At 45.3% G+C, this 17,539-nt stretch overlaps 1 protein-coding gene across 1 annotated transcript in view; it reads right to left on the minus strand.

Moving 5' to 3' along the window:
• Positions 1-487: 487 nt before the first annotated feature.
• Positions 488-17,539, minus strand: part of LOC138535425 (P-selectin-like) — an 899,675-nt gene continuing 882,623 nt past the window's right edge. Inside the window, exon 21 of the mRNA XM_069641294.1 lies at positions 488-6,729. Within this exon, the coding sequence (XP_069497395.1) occupies positions 6,687-6,729 (43 nt within the window). The 3' untranslated portion in view covers positions 488-6,686. The remainder of the gene's footprint in view (positions 6,730-17,539) is intronic.

Consider the following 17,539-nt stretch of genomic DNA (forward strand, 5'->3'; position numbering starts at 1 on the left):
GGAAAGTTTGGAGTCATTTAGGGCTGCCAGGATAGCAGTGTCAGAGAGATTCAGGCTTCAGTGACAGCAAGGAAATCAAGGAGAGAAAAGCTAGAGTGAAAGTAGCCAGTGGATAGGTATTAGGAGTGGAGCAGTCTGTTGGTTGAGGTTGTTAGAAGTGGGTAGCATCGAAATGATGCAGTGAGTTGTGAGTTTTATTATAGGGCTAGGAATGGCAGGGGATATAGAGTGATTATAGAGAGCATTAGGAGAGAATATCAGGATGAGGATGAAGAGGGTGAAGACAGAATGGGTGCAGTTTGACACACAAAGGGCAATTCTATTCTGCAAGAGAAGTAAACAATAGACATGTTTCAGCTAAGGTGTATTGCGAGAGGGCAGGGCAGTTCTGTCATGAGCAGAACCGCAAACCAAGCACAAAGAACATCTCAATTTCTTCCCTGCCAAGAGGTCCACATGGGAAGCACAAAAGACTGGACTCAAGTAGAATGGTTTGTAGGGTTTATTTACAAAAGTTAAACCAAGGCATACAAATAACATAACAAGGATAAAACCAAAGTTAAATCTCTCACGTTGTGATACCGTCACACCTCCCAGTGGTGTTTCTGGATGTCTGTTTCCCAAACTCCTGAAAGTCTCTTTTATTGGTTTCCCACGGGTTCCCAAACGTAGTTTGCTGGCCTTTTCCTGGGGAGTCTCTTCTTCACTTTGACCAGCTGATGATACAGGTGCATCTGTTTTGTTGGGGTGAGATGGAGCCAGGAACTGTCATCTCCGCTTCATACCTTCCTACCTAAGCTCAATTCCAGTCCCCCTGCTTCCTTCCACATTGGTGCTTTCCATCCTTTTTTGCCTTGACTATTAATACTCTTGCCTGCTTGTCTGGTTCCCGTTCCTCCTCCTACCTTCTGGGCCTGCCAAGAGCCAACCTGGCCTGCTGTAATGTTCCCAGTCTGACTACAGGAGTGCTCCCCTCGTTCACTTCAATTCTCCTCTTTACCTTTCCTGGCTGATGTTACCAGCTTCTGAGCTTCTGTGTCAACCCTACCTCCTGACATGACCACTCCCTCCTCTGTGCCACCTCCCCTCTGGATGTTTCCACCTTCTCCCTCACTTGCCTCAAAAGCCTCCTTGACATTCCTTATATCACCCTCCAATGCTTTCTGCCACAACCTGCTCCAACAACGCACACTTAACGCACACTTACTCAGATGCTTGTATTTAATAGTTCTCGCCCTCTTCCGCCTGGATTGTGCTTTTGGTGTCTTTTTATTGGGGTAGCACTGGCATTTGTTGCTGTTCCTGGGTACGCCTGGCCTCACTTTGGGCTTAGGGGGACAGACAAAGCCTTGCATAGCCTGCCCACCATCTTGGATTCACTCGTCTCATCCCTGCCACTCTCTAGTGCTGTCTGTGAAAGGCCCACGACTTCTGTGTCATCATGATAAAACTCTTTGCAATGCCCGAAAGCCCTTGGACTCTTCAGCGAATGCAGGCTTTCAGTGAATCGACGACTTTGTTGGCTCTGAATGGGAATGCTTAGGTAGGAGATACTGAACTGTTACGTTTGTATCCCACATGCGAAAACCCATAGTCGAGGGAAGGGGCTCGTTGGGGTTTTGCACTTATTTCCCTGAGAATGTATGTGGGGGGTGAGGTGTTTGCTCCAACCTACATTGCAATGTAAAAAGATGCTGATGGTTTGTCCCATTCGCATGCAATGTTTGATATTTCATGAATAGCAGATGGCAGATATCTTTTTCACTGTGTGTTTTTTGCCCTGTGCTGTTTGGTATAAACCACAGGAATGTAACTTCTGTTGCTATCTTTGCTGGGACGTTTTCTGAAGAAAGGGTGATCTGCCATTCTTGTATGTTTTAGGAGTAGGATACTCCTTTGATGCCATGTGCTTACCTTTGACAAGGTTGAATGTGAAATAGAAGATGATCAGCCAATGTTTCTATGTAGAAGATGATCATTCCCTTCTCAGTGTGGATAGGCGATGTTTCTATGTAGAAGATGATCATTCCCTTTTCAGTGTGGCTAGGCGATGTTTCTATGTAGAAGATGATCATTCCCTTCTCAGTGTGGCTAGGCGATGTTTCTATGTAGAAGATGATCATTCACTTCTCAGTGTGGCTAGGCGATGTTTCTATGTAGAAGATGATCATTCACTTCTCAGTGTGGATAGGCGATGTTTCTATATAGATGATCATTCCCTTCTCAGTGTGGCTAGGCGATGTTCCTATGTAGAAGATGATCATTCACTTCTCAGTGTGGCTAGGCGATGTTTCTATGTAGAAGATGATCATTCCCTTCTCAGTGTGGCTAGGCGATGTTTCTATGTAGAAGATGATCATTCCCTTTTCAGTGTGGCTAGGCGATGTTTCTATGTAGAAGATGATCATTCCCTTCTCAGTGTGGCTAGGCGATGTTTCTATGTAGAAGATGATCATTCACTTCTCAGTGTGGCTAGGCGATGTTTCTATGTAGAAGATGATCATTCCCTTCTCAGTGTGGCTAGGCAATGTTTATTTGTGCTGGGTGTTAGGAGAATTGTTCAGCCGCAGATGTGCATAGTGCGTCACTATGGCCTAGAGCTATTTTGTATTTGGCAACTGTTTCCTCTAGTGGCTCCATCTATCGTGCAATCAAGGGGGCAAAGGAGTGAGCCTAGAGAGCTCCGAAAAGGGCTTTGGTGAAGTGTGAAGCTGCCTGTGTCAAAAAGACTGCACTGGTGAGAACTTCCAGGAAGGTTGCAAACCAGCACAGCAAGTCGCCAGCAAAGCCCATTCACATGATGGGTGATGCAAATGTGCCGATCTATTGTTCGGTTATGTGCACAGGCCTCAAATTAGCAACATTTAGTGGCAAACACATTATTGATATTGATAGTGTTAGATGGCACATAAGTATACATAAACATCAGTCTTAATCATAAGCCATTATTGACTCCTTTTGTCTGTTTCTAGCACTCTGAAACGTGTGTGTGTGTGTGTGTGTGTGTGGCGCGCGCGTGTTTCTTAGCAGTCACTGGTTGACTAAGCCAACACTCTAGTGTAAAGAGCTCCAGATGTGCGACTCGACCGAAGTGTTTGTTTTATTGCTTTTTTGTTTGAAGCATGCTTTTTTAAATAATGTAATTGTTCATTATAAAGGCCATCTTACATATATTGTGGCATACGAGGGCAATGGCGGCAAAAGCACTTCTGAGGACATATCTTATATGAGGTGACTAATCAGTACTATGTTATAGGTACAAAATCTTTTGACCGTGTACTTTTGTATGCGTTTCAAAAAGAGCGAATAACACAGACCGCCTGTAAAGTGTACAGCGTCAGCCAGAATATGGAAGTCGCCATGCCTTGGAATGAGCTTTAGACAGAGTAAGTAGGGGGGCTGTAAGGGCCCATGGTGTGAGGGAGGGTGCAAGGGGCCGGGGCCAATCGTGGGAGGTAACGGGAATTTAAGACGTGGTGGGCCCGAGGCAAGGGGGGTGGGTGGGAATCAGGCTTACATGAGCTTTTGGGTTAGACCCACCCCAATGGATCACACAGGGCTAGGATGGGCAGAGGGGATAGAGGCCCAGGGGCGAAACCCCTCAACGTTGTCGAATTATACCTGCTGAGGGCTGCTCTAAATTTGGCTTTAGAAAACAGGGGTGCAGCCTTCAGCGTGTGGGATTTTCCCGGGAAGAATAACCTGGACTGAAAATGAAGTGATAAAAATGAACAGGTAAAAATAACAACTTTTACACTGAAAGTACTGTAAATTATGAGAATAAAGGCATTTTAGATGAAGAAAGATAAAATAACTAAATGTACTTTCTTCTTAAAAAGCACATTCCGTGCAAATGTATTTCCTGTGTAAATGTGTTTTTGATTTCTGATTGATTTAGCAGTACCAAGGATATCCACCATCCCACCCCACGATAAAACCATCACCCCATTACCTATTTTCAGTCATGAAGGTGTACTTTCAGAATGGGGGCACCCTCCATGCCGCATTAGCACTAGTCTGGTTCTATACTGTGTCCTCTAAACCTCTCTAAACCATACTGGTCCGCGACAGGAGTCATTTTCTATTTATTTGATATATTTCGCAATATTCCTTTTATGAAATATTAACATTGAGATATTTTTGCTTTTTTTCATTTTACCGTGGTCATTTTCAGAAAAAAGTTATATTGATATCTTCATTTTTACGGTTCCTACTTTTTAGAAAGTTGATTTTAGAGTGTGAGAACTTACTAGCTGTAGGGAGGCAGCATCTCTCGTGCATGGCACCGAGCATATGATATCATACAATGGAGGGATCTGCACATGTGCTATGGTTCATTTCCGGGTATATGGTATCATCATTTAAGTGTTCGAGGCAACACTTATATGAAAGCCAGAACCTATTGGGTTTACCAATATTTGTTTCCAAGGTTACTGGAAGATCCATCAGCATCTGTGAAGTGGTAGCACCAGAGCATAGATTTAGATTTGGATTGCATCCTTTCCGTCCTGAAAAAGCGACGAATGCCTTTTGGGAGATTCACAGAACAGGCTGGAAGCAGTATGGGACAATCAAGGTGCCTGTCTCATGACCCACTTTGCAACAAGCAGGGACAAGAAGACACAGGAACCCTGATAGAGAGTGAACTTGTGACTAGAGGGAGGCCAGCTTGCAAGTCTAGGAACTGTGCAGCCCATTCCCATTGCCGTCTAAGCGTCACGTGCACCCCGGCACCTAGATAGGCACTGGTCACCTGGCTGGAAATGTTTGCTATGTTTGTGTACGATAATGATTCTTTGAACTCGGATTTCTTTTGGAGTTTCATGCTGAGAGGCCTGCCTACGTCTTCACTAATTAGAGCGATTGCCTTTTTTAAAGCTGATCAAATTGAGTGACTTATTTTAGGTAATGTTTGATGTCGAAGATCGTCTTAAAAATGATTGTATCAATGTATTTGAAATATGGATTATTTTGGTTTAAGTAGATGTATTTGATATTTGGCTGTCTGCATTATTCTATGTATAAGGTCTGTAATAAACCTATGCACAATTTAAAAAAAAAGAAATGAAAAATGGTTTCCTGCACACTGGTGAGTGATGGGTTGAGGTCATACTCAAACCCACAAGGGTGCAGAATGTCCATTGCCGGTCCCGGTCGTAAAGGGCCCATTAGCTGCAATTTCTTTTTTGCATCCACACTGCACATGAGCATTTTTATTCTGTCCACTGTAATAAAGGAAATGGTAAGAAAGGGCACACCCCCCTGCGCCTGGCCAGCGAAAGAGGAAATGAGACCTATGGGTAAAAGCTGCTTACGAAGCGCATCCACTAACTTCAGATTTTGCGTGAGGGTAAAACTATATGCGCAAAGATTTGTGCATGCATGCACGCACGCTCTTTGCAGATCAGTCTGTCTGCAAACTATGGTAATGGTCCCTACTCGCATGGGCAGTTGGCACATACATGGACATTTCTTTTTCTGAATTGTTTCCACGGTTACTTTCAGAGGAGATGGGCTAAAACTGTTTCTTCAGTGATTTTTCTGAGGAAAACGAGGTTTATTTGTGTTGCGTGTGATTTCTGGGGAGCAGGAGTAAGTGCATCACCAGGCTTGGAGTGGCCTATAGGGCAATACACGAACCAACAACGCAAAATGCTAGTGTGGGACCTTTTTTGGGGTCAAAGTGGGCCACTTATTTGGCCAAAGTGGGCCAGGGTGATGAGTTACTTCCCTATGTCGTAGTAGTTTTGGCCAGTGTTGCTAAAGAAATATTTTTTCAATTGCATAATTAGCATGACTTTTTATTAAAAAAACTCCCCCTTGGGTATTATTTAAACAATCGGTCACAAAAAGGAATTAATGTCTTTTTCAACTGTGGGCCACCCCAGTTCGACACTGTGTTATCACATGAGGTTGTTGTGCAGGTCCTTGAACCATAGCTGTCTCCAGTTAGCCTGGGCGTGGAATGAGAAATATGAGGTTTGTTTTGGTTTCTTGAGGTAGGGAGTTGAAATGGACTAGTGGGAAACGTTTCTAATGTGATACCGATTCGTTTGTGTTTGGTGATGGTATATCTGTGATGTTTGTGTTCACAAACTAGTGGGGCAGCCTTTGGGAAGAAAGCTGCAGACGTTTTACGTTCTTTGAGAAGATGGGACTAAGGGCTGTAGGCTGAGGGGAGCACCCAACATCCGGTGATAGACCTGACTCGTGTAAAACATTAAGCAACGTTCCAATACATTCCTAGGTTGGCACCTAATCTTTGAGGAATACCCTGACGTATGCACACAAAAAGCGTGCTTTCAGCCTCGTGAAATCAATCGACTAACGAATGTTTTAATCTTTCAGTCATGGTAGCTCTCTCATTGCCTTTAACAAATGGCTCCAAGCACTAGTCTCGCACCCATCTAGCTAAGGCTTCCACTTGCTAAAGGAACAGTCATGAGAGGTGCCGGCCGAGACGCCATTAATAGATGACAGTGTGGATAACATAAACGCCCAGCCTCCTTCTACTTTCATCTCTGATGTGAGCGGGAAGAATCGCTGCTACTTCCGGTGACGCAGCAGCCGTGACTTTGATCTGGTGCACAGAGGGAGCACTTGCTTGTCGGGAAATGGATCTTAAAAGTTCAACTTTAAACAACAGCTCTTTATAAATAACGACATTTCCTGGACTCGTGTTCACCTTAGAAAAGAGGCATTCTTTTGATTGGCTGTATCCCTGTCAACCTGTATTAAAATACAAAAGGTTAAATATTAAAATCATTATGTACGATGGAAAAACGACCACACAACTTAAATGTAGATTCAGGCAAGATGAAAATGAGTGCATATCTAGTGACACTCCTCTCCCATAACATTTGCTTACTGAGAACGCTGTGTCTACAAGATTTTCTGAAGAATATGACAATATAAAGTCCTTTATTTACCCACAATTTACAAAATGTACATTTATTTTCAAGCTAGCAATTATTAATATGCTCCTGGAGTGTCGTTTAAGTTAAAAACACAGTGCTTTACCCATAAACCAGAGCGAACTTATTCAGTGAAACCCGATTTACAGCTCATTGAAACACTGAACATAAGCACAAACTTTGACCAGGCCTCCAGAAAAATGCTTTCATTACAATGGGCTGGGGAATATATATTTTTTTTAAAGTGATAACAATGAGACATTTTTAAAACACACATCACACTTGCTCTCCAGGAAGTTAGATTTACGGAATGTATCTGTGCTTGATGGTATGCAGTATTTTTGGAAAAGGCTCAAAAAGGGACCAGTAGGCTGCCCATCGGGTGGTCTACTAATTGGTGTCAAACCCACTTTTTGTCCAACAATAACCCAAGGGGGGCCGTCTTCAGAAGGTTTGTTTGCAGTCAAGTTATCATGGGAGTGTGACAATGCTTCTATAGCTCATATGCTACTAATCGACATACACTGGAAACAAAAGAGAATTGAATTGCCACTCCTCTTTTCAACTTTGGAATACCATCTACATAATTGGCATTGTAACGATGGCTTAGCACAAATACTAGTAGTTGGTGATCTGAATGATCATATTGGAAATAGTCAAGAACCTAATTTAATGGCAACAATCCCAGTAAGAACAAGGAGTAAAGATTTGTGGGGTCAGCATTGGAGTGTGGTTATGTCTGTGTGGCATCTACACAAACTAAATGGTAGGACACATGAGGACATACCGAGTTGGCCCACTTGGCATTGGGGCATGTACAACTCCCCAACTGATTATATCTATGTGCCCGAGTCATTAATATCGAACATAAGATTCTTGGCCATAAATCAGACCTCGGTCAGTGACCATACTTGTCTATTCCTGCAGTTCACTTTAGCAATTGGTCTGGCAATCACTCCATTGGGCCCTTTTGGTGTGGCACCCTCAAATAAAAAAAATGATTAATTTGGTCCAGTGCCATCATAAATACATTTAATAATACTCTTCTTGCCACTTCTCTTAGAATGGTTACCCAGCAAGGGTTTCTCAGAATAAATCATCACACGTTTCACCAATGTACAAATAGGGTATGTCAATGTGTGATCAGGGATTTACCTTCTGATAGCCAAAGAACATTTGCTCATCGGCATATTTATAATAAAGTTGTTCAAGACAAGAAGGTGCTCTTTCAAAGATCCATTAAAGACATTGGACCTCATTCTGAGGTCTGCGATAACCCACCGGTGCCACCGGCGGGTTGCCGCTGACCCAGAAACACCAAATCTGCCGCTTGACTTCCAGGTGGCCACTGGGACATTACAAGTCCCGGCAGCGCGGGAAGTTCGGCGGCAGATTCGGTAGCTCCCAATTCCCATGGAGTCCCACTTGGAATGAGTCCCATTAAGTCGGATATCAGCATGGGATTACAGGACAGAATGATGAAATTTAAGAAATGCATAGAAGCATGTATTAATTGGAGCACGTCCTATAAAAATCAATTTGGATATCAGAGACAGCTAAAACATCCTAACAATTGTTAACAAGTTTAACTCCTAAGTGTTTTGGAGATGAGTTAATGTGAATAACAACCAGTTGCACTCCATTTAAACTCTGCACTAGGTAACATGATCTCAAATGCCCAATGGGTAGATTTCTTGGAGCAACGGTCCGGGCCCAAGAGAGTGACACTTCCCTCATTTGAAATTAACACTATGGGCCCCTGGTTGGGCTAATTTTCGAAACATGATTTTGAGAATAAAATAAGAAAATGTAAATCATCAAACGCTATGGGTCCTGATGGCCTGCCCAATTTGATTCTGAAGGACAATCCTACTCTTTGGTCAAATATATTGTTGAGACATTTTCCCCAGATTGCTATACATAGAATTCTAGCATAGTCATAGAGTGCGCCTTTTATGTGTTCCTGATATTTAAAAAAGTAGACGATTCGAATCTGGCCAATTACCGGCCTGCAGCGCTATTGTATACATCTTGTAAGATTTTCGCATCCGTATTGTTAGTCGACCTGACTGACTGGTCACAATCCATTGGTTGTCCTACAAAGTATCTGACTGGCTTATGCAAATGGTATGGAGCCACACTTAATGGGCTGTTAAGTACATTGTTACAGAGGCAAGCCTGGGTCCGAAATCAGTCTCTGCTCTATATGGCCATGGTAGGTCTTTCAAACTATCTAAATGGGGTATTCTGCGGGGCCTTCTAAAAAGGTTGATCCTATTACACTCTCAGACATCAGTCAACGTTAGATTCAACAACTAAGGTACCCTTTGGCCCAGAGTATTAGCTTTTACTGGCCTACAGCAAGGGTATATCCTCGCACCTAGGTTGTTCAATTTTTATTTGTCGGATCTGATTGACTTGTTAACCTGCTTAAATGTATTTCCTCCGAAGTTGTGTCACATCTCTTTTCCAGACCTCCTTTTTGCTGATGATCTCATTTTCCTGGATTAAACTCAAATTGGCTTGTTGCAAGCCTTTAAAGACGATAGTCCTTTCTAATTCTCAGCCCAAGAGGTAGAGAAGAAATAGCAGATTCAAAGAATCATCTACCACCAAACGTGTTTTGATAGCACCAGTGTCCTGAGGAAAGTTCGGAGGCCTTCCTTCAAACTGTGCTAATCAGAAAATGTTCTCTGAATGACCCCCGAACTGGAAACACGCAATAGCGTCGACAGCTGTAATGTGCTGTTACTGTTTGTAGCACATAAAATCACTTTCTGTTACTAATCTCGGGAGGATAGCTCAGCGGCAACGTGCTGGCCTTGGAAGCAAGACGAGCCGCACAGGTTTGATCCCTTGGTCCGCGCTTAGAAACCTCTGGGTATTAAGCGTGTTATAAATAATCTATCAAATTATATCATATCAAAACCTCACCCTGTTAGAACCAAATGTTCTTGTGTTGTGAATAACACTTCAAGTTGTTGTTTGTGTTTTAATGTGATACTTCATTTAGAATACATTTTGTTTTAACAATACCTTAACCAGTTAGTTTGATCATGAATGGATAGGTAAAATACATCTTAGCCCACTGTAGGTTGTTTTGCACTACCTGTGCGTTGAAGGGAGGGCTAGCCTTGACTTATCTCTTCCTCTCTTGCTGCCTCAGAGGGACAGAACCTGACCCCCATCCTCCTTTACTGCTAACTGATGCTCACAAATCACAACCGAAATGCACAGTTCTCCCCATTCCAGTATCACGGACCAGTAAAAGGAAAATCACGCAAAGGGAACCATACTTCTAGCTTCTTCGGTTGTCATTAGCATGGTGCCTAATTTGCTGAAGAGAAACACTTCATATGTACTGCCAGTGTTAAGAATGGTCCTCAGTTTTAAACTTCGACACAAGGAAGCGTGTGTTCCAAAATGACACTTTCAACAGTGTAGCGGCCAGTGCAATGTGGCCCAGGCGCTAGAAAGGTCACTGTATGAGAATGCCTTGTGTTTTTTTGCCAGCCTTGTCCTTTTCCGTTGACAATGTTCTAGGATATCCCGACAGATAAAAAAATACATACTCTGCTTTGGATTAAAAAAAAAATCCGTCTTAAATCCGCTCTTTAACCTTTAGGACGTGTCTTGCAGATGCACATGCAAAGGTTCTGTACTTACGCTCTGACTGAGGTTACTGCAAATCGGACCGTGGTGCCTGAAAGTGTGCTGATACTATTTGTTGACATTGGTATGCCACGACCCTAGGCTAAAGGTTAGTAGAGGCGCTAGGTGGAGAGAGAAGGGGAAACGAATCAAGGAGACAGTGAGGGGTGGGAGTGGCTGAATTGCTCACAACTCTCAAATTGCCCCATATCTGGTCTGAGCAGCTAATCCGGTGCATTACTACAAGTACCTGAATGCAAAGAATTAAACTGGATGGACTATTCGTGCATTACACTTGAAAACTTGAGAGCTCAAAACATATTTCCAGGAAGCGAGGTAGGTTTGGCCCCACTGAGCACCCCAGACAAGTGTTATGTCTTCAACTCCCGGCCGAGGTGTCAGCGGGAAGTCAGGAAGGTAGGCCCTGGGGCTGCAGGGCCCCCCTGCGCAGCTCCAGAGGGAGCAAGATGGACACGGACGCTCGTGCGTTACTGTCCTGCCCCGGAACTGCCCACGAGGAACAGGGGCAGGGCTTTTATTGTGAACGCCTTGCGTCACCGCGTAGCGGGACGCAAGGCGGATGTAACATTCCTCCTTTATTTTAAACAAAACATTAACAAATAAACAGTGCCTGGGCAAACTGTGCTAACCATATAATTAGGTAGTCTCTCGAGAGGGTCTTCTACCACTCATAGTCTCTGAGTCTGGCCGGAAGGCCGGGGCGCAGTTCTTAAACTATATCATCCACCCCTGGGCGCAAACCCCTGGCTCCCATCGGGTTGCTCACCTTCATCATTCGGCTCACCCAGTCCTGGTTCACTTGGTGATTCCTCCATTCCGTCGTCCATGGTCGATTCGTCTTCCGGGTGGTCATGTCCCTCCCCCATGGGCGGGTCTTCTTCTTCCTCTGGTTGCAGCTCTCCGTCCGTACAAAGATCCTTTGGTACTGCCTTGAACCAAGACGCATTTATCATTACTTGTCTTTGCCCCCTCCTGGCTGTTATCATGGTTCCGTACCTCTGGCTCACAGTCCACAGTCTTTTTCGATATGTGAGTACCATTGCTCTGTTGGTGTCAGTGTGCGGGATGCATAGGCAAGCAGCATTGATTCTCCTGTGTTGGCTACCTGTATGAGGATGGCTCCCAGACCTACGGGGCTGGCGTCAACATACAGTTCGGTTGACAGGGCAGGGTCGTAATATGCCATGGTGGTGTCTGCCGAGAGTGAAGCCTTGATGTGTTCGAATGCTTCTTGGCAGGTTGGCCCCCAAGGCCATTTCGTGCTGGCTTTCGTGAGTTCTCGAAGGGATTCTGATAGTGTGGCCAGGTTTGAGATGAACATTCCGCAGTAGGTAGCCATTCCTAGGAAACTGCGAACCTCTGTCGGTGTGGTGGGGGGTGAGGCAGCCTGGATGTCCGCTACTTTTTGCGGCTCTGCCGAAATGCCTGCGCTGTTAAAGGTGTACCCGAAAAAAGAGATCTCTTCCTTTAGGAACTCGCATTTCTCTTTGTGGATTGTCAACCCAGCACTCTCTAGCCTGCTAAGTAGCATGTGGAGCCATCATACGTGTTCTTCCTTATTTTCCGCATGAATGAGAATGTCATCACTGACGTTTAGGACCCCCCGAATGTCGCGTATCACCTCCTAGATGGTTTGCTGAAAAACCTCGGCCGCCGAGGAGATCCCAAAGCTGAGCCGCTTGTACCTGCATAGGCCGATATGAGTGGAAAATGTTGTGATGTAACGGGAATCACAGTGTAGTTTCAGTTGGTGATATCCGGCGTTCAGGTCAACCTTCGAGAATATCTTGGATCCTGTGAGGTCTGCTACTATTTCATCGAGGGTCGGGATGATGTGACGCTTCCATTTTATTTCTGCGTTGGGGAGGTGCATGTCAATGCATAGTCTCACTTTTCCAGGTTGTTTGGGCTTTTTGGTGACGACCATGGGTGACACCCACGGCGTAGGCCCAGTCACTTCCTCGATGATGCCTGCTTTCTCAAGTGCCCGGAGCTCCTTTTCCACCTGGTTTCATATGTGGAACAGCGTTCTTCGGTGTCGCACTGCTCGCGGTTGGACAGACTTATTGATGTGCAGCTTGATTGACTTCCCTTTTAGGCATCCAATTCCTTTTAGGAGGTTTGGGTATTTCTTGAGAATGTTGTCGATGTCTTGTGAGTCAGTCATTTCACATATGAAACTTATCAGTCCCAGTTCCTCTGCTGCGTCTCCGCTCAGAAGGCACTCAATGCCTGCGTTCACTACGTAGATTTTGGATTGCAGTGATTTTTCACCCTTGCTGAGTGTGGTTCGAAATCTGCCTACTATGGGCAGTGGAGTTTTGCACCCATATGCAAAGAGTAACGTGTCTGTCGATTTCGGGGCTGGTCAGTGGCATGACGTTGACGGACGCCCCCGTGTCTATGGTCATTTGCGTGTATTGCCCTTGGATCGCTACTTGGCATTTTCGCCTTCGCAGTGCTTTTTGGGTGTTGTGCTTCCTTAGTTTAGTGCTGAAACTAGGTACACTTTCTTTCCTTTCTTCCATTGGTGGTTTGCAGCTTCTTGCTGGGTGTGTGTCACATCGTCCCCTTCCTCCTCGGTCGATGAATTTGCGGTTTTGACGTGGCGGGCGCTGGCCTGTTTCTTTTTCTTTCCTGCATTTTTGTCCTGGGGTGTTTGTGGTGGTTGTTGTTGTGGCACCCCCGACGATCTGCACACTCTTGCGTAGTGGTCTTTTCTGCTGCATGCCCCGCATGTGGTACCCGGGGCCGGGCAGTTACGTCTTCCGTGGCGAGGCCCTCCGCACCGCCCACATTCCGTGGGTCCTGGGGTTCTGTGTTGCCATCTGGGGTGCGTGCTGTTTCCACTGGCCTCCTCTCTCGTATATTGGCGAATTGTGATTTGTGCTACGGTTGCCATGGTAAGAGCCGGCTGGAGTTTCTGTAGGGTCGTGCCCATGTGTGCCGCCCTGGCATGTGCCAACTCCCTCTGGCTGCCAAGTTCCAGGTTTCTGGTCAGGGATATTCCTTTTTCGCTTAGCACCATCCTCCTTAGCTTCTCTGAGTGTATTCCATTTATGAGTTGGCGTCGGATCTCCTTTTCAATGTCCGTGAATTCACATGATATTGCGAGTTTCTGGAGCCTGGTGTGGTAGGCATCCAGTGTCTCATCTTCCATCTGGATGGTGGTACAGAATATAAATGTTTCATAGTCCGGATTGAGCTGGGGCTTGAAGTGGGCCGTCAGGGCATCCTTCATTTGTTGGTAAATGTTGATGCCGTCCATGATTGCCAGTGAATTGAAAATGCGTAGGACCTCATCCCCAACATTAAGTAGGAGGTGCAACCTCATTTTCCTTGATGTGGTAATGTCTTTACACTCCATGGCCATTTCAAATTTTTATATCCACAACTGCCATCGTGGGCCAACCGATGATGGGTTGGTGCATGGGTCAAAAGGGTTGAGTGCAATGGTAGACCCTCCTTGCGGTAGTGCCTGCGGCATGAATGGGGACAGGTTGGTGGCTATTCTGGAGGGCGTGCTAGGCCTGGGAGTGGACGTGCCTGTCGCCATGTTTTATGAATAAGGCGTCTGTCAGTGCGCACCTATGGCAATTGTCCCCTCACCTTGGGCTGCTATTGGTGCGTCCACATGGCTTCTCCATTGTGTGTCTACGTGTTTGGCCCTAGGCTTCTTCTCCTCCCTTTTTACGACTGCTGTTCAATTTGGAGAGGTCTGCCCAATGGTGTTTGGCCACTCGGTGCCAGCTTCTCAGCCACAGTTGTGGGCAAAGTCAGTAGCAACCCCAGCTTGTGTTTCATGGATTGCTTCAGCTGATTCATGAACATGTGAGAAAAGAAAAAAAAATATATATTTTTTTCAGGTGGGGGGTTTGGGTGCCCCCACCGTGGTTCCCAAAAATGTTGCCCTTGCTAGGGGCTTTGTGTGCTGGGCGGTGGTGTCGCGCGTGCCGTTCTAGTCGCTTCCTTGTCGCCAGTGTTATGTCCCCAACTCCCGGCCGAGGTGTCAGCGGGAAGTCAGGAAGGCGGATGTAACAACAAGTTCAGTGCAGGGTCCTGCCTGTGTCCCCTTTCCAGATTATAGGGCAAACATCGACTGACAGAGTGTGTTCCATTGAGAGCGGCTGGCCTTGCATTGTGGGTTGAAGGTTTATCACCTTGCTGGAAGCTTGAGGGGGTGTTTATGTGGGAATGTACAAGACGGTTGGACACTCAGCATCGCCCTCTGCTGCTCCTGTTGCCACTCACCCAGTCTCCTCAAGACCCGTCTGGCACGCCTCCTGCTGTCGGATCCCGGAGCCTCATACCAGCTCCTGGAGACGCACCAGTTCCTCTGTAGCTGAGGGGGACTGTTTGGTGGCGGCAGAGCCCCTGCGCCCCTCCCCGACTACGGAAGCTTGCACATACCGCACACACTGGCTATGGGCTGGGGGGTCACACGCTTACCAGGAGCCGACCACACGCTGCAGCTCCTGTTGGTTTTAAGGCATATGCTGTGCCTGCGCCAAACCCGATCCTGTTGCAACAGTAACAGCTGATAATGTCTGTCCTCGTCCATCTGCGAGAAGGGAGGCCTGTGCCGTGAAAGATAACTCTGCAGCTTGCATTTTCACACTCATTAAAGCACAAATGGCGGAAGCTGATCAATGAAAACCAATCCCAAGCAAATGGAGAAAAAAAACCAAGACCCAGCTGGTGCTACAGACATTTTATCGTCAAGCGTCGGTAAGTTGCCATGCCTATGCAATAGACTGGTCCCGAACTCCCCTTCACCTTTATCTTTTACACTAGCAATGTTTTTGGCGATATTTGTGGCTTAGGGGCCAAACACAAAAATGGTTAAAACAGTGCATTTACATCCTCCTTTTGGAGAAATTGGACATACATTCATAGGTCTGACATGCAGTTCAGGAGGTAACAACATGAAACATTGCAGGACGTCAGCTGCTACATCACCAATAGTATGCATGCAGTCAATTCTGTTTCTGTAAATCAGTCTCAGAAGGATAGCTCAGAGGCAATGCGCTTGCCAGGGGTGTTGCTAGGTCTGGAAAAGATCTGGGGCTACACTAATGTTGGGACTGTTGAGACTCGGGGCTAGCAGTCTTTTGGTTGTAGCTCCTGAGCTTCTATCCGGGGCTCCAACCAAAAGATCCGGGGCTATAGCACCTTCAGCCCCCCTAGCAATGCCTCTGGCGCTCGCTTTGGAAGCATGCCGACGTGGAGTAACACAGGTTCGATCCATGGGTCTGTGCTTAGAAACCTCTGGGTATTAGGCGCGTTATAAATAACCAATTATATATTGTATATGTGTCTATCAGAAACGGATGCACCCAATAACAGAACATGTATCATATATAAGAATCTGGTGGAACACAAGGTTAGGGTCCATCTAGATAATTCCTGGAGGGAGAGAGTGAGATAATGCTGCAGCCGTTAGGCCCTCACCAGAGCCAGAATACTAGCCAGTTGGGTTGACCAATATATAGTTGCTCGCATTGGGGGATGGGAAAGGCTGGGCTACAGAGGGAAAAGGCTCATTGGAGACGAGAGAAGGGCAGTGCCTTGGTATGTCCATTGCTTTTCTCATACACTAAAAGTGGTTGTAAAAAAATAAAACCCTTTCAACCATCTTTGAAATCCTTGGTGTTCTTGAGGTCATCTGTGCCACTTAGCTGGTTGATGATAATTACATGGAAAACTCTGCATAAAGCAATGTTTGTCTGTAATTACATTTGGCACGAATCTAAAACTCAAACAACCAACCTTCTTCTTTATAAACAATTCATAGACAAATGGATGTGCTTAATGCGATGCACATTGGGTAGTCATGAAATGGCATCCATTTATGATGGTCATAGACTACTCACCAGTAATCCAACTGAAAACAATTGCATCCACACCAGTAGTTGTTACAATAATGGTCTAATCATGATCCAGGCAAAATCCTCCATACTAAAAATAATCACTAAATTACTCAACATTCAAATCCCCCGACTGTACTACTACTGGCATATATGGCTCCCCTCCTGGTAGAACACAGAAGGCCAGAACCTATCGTATAACAATCTATACCAGAATGCCATATCTGCTCAGACAGTGGCCCTCCCAACACAATCCCTAACAAAGGATTTATGCATCTCCCGCCACCAGCCTTGAAATATTGGCTGCATTCACCAGTCACCAACTAAGTGTCCCTAATAGCAACATTTCCTCCCATCCACTTCCTATCAAGAATAAACACAACAACAGAATCATTGCCGTCGTTTGAATCAACATCCACTTCAAATCCATCAATGCTGGCTTAGGTCTACAAAATACATCCTCATCAAAGATATGGCTATTTGTTGACTTTACCAATATTCTCTATCTGCTCTGGCTGCAAATTTCTTGTGAAAATCTACCTAGACAAAAAGGCAATTACCTAGCCTGGATCTTCCCCATGAACATTGTATTTCATATGACTGATTGAGGAAAACAGACATATTTTGAATGAATAGCTCTTAACGTTTGCCCAAAAACAAGCACTTTTATTGTGGTCATTTGCTTATCGTCCCCATGGGTGTGACCCTAACATCATATCACAGCGGAGAGACTTGATGGCAGAAGCAGCTAAAGGTTCCAGAAGAAATCTTTATGATGGGCGACTATGCAAGAGCTGGGATTTATACAACTGATCCGGGGCCACACACCTTTACTTAGTCACACTTTAGATGTCCTTTTCACCCTCAGTTGCTCAATCTCATATCATAAAACCACCCTACTTTTTTGGTCATTCCCCACAATCAGGAGAGCCTCTCATCACCCTCTGTCCTGAAAAGAAAGTCTATCGGGAGGAATCACTTTCAACTCAAATAACTCTTAAGCACATAAAGGACACAGAAATATCGCTGAAGAAACTCTGTAAGATTATCCTAGAGTCAATAGACATCCTAGCACTGAATTTGAAT

The sequence above is a fragment of the Ambystoma mexicanum genome, chromosome 1q, assembly GCF_040938575.1.
Source record: "Ambystoma mexicanum isolate Mex_15411 chromosome 1q, UKY_AmexF1_1, whole genome shotgun sequence".
Lineage (NCBI taxonomy): Eukaryota > Metazoa > Chordata > Amphibia > Caudata > Ambystomatidae > Ambystoma > Ambystoma mexicanum.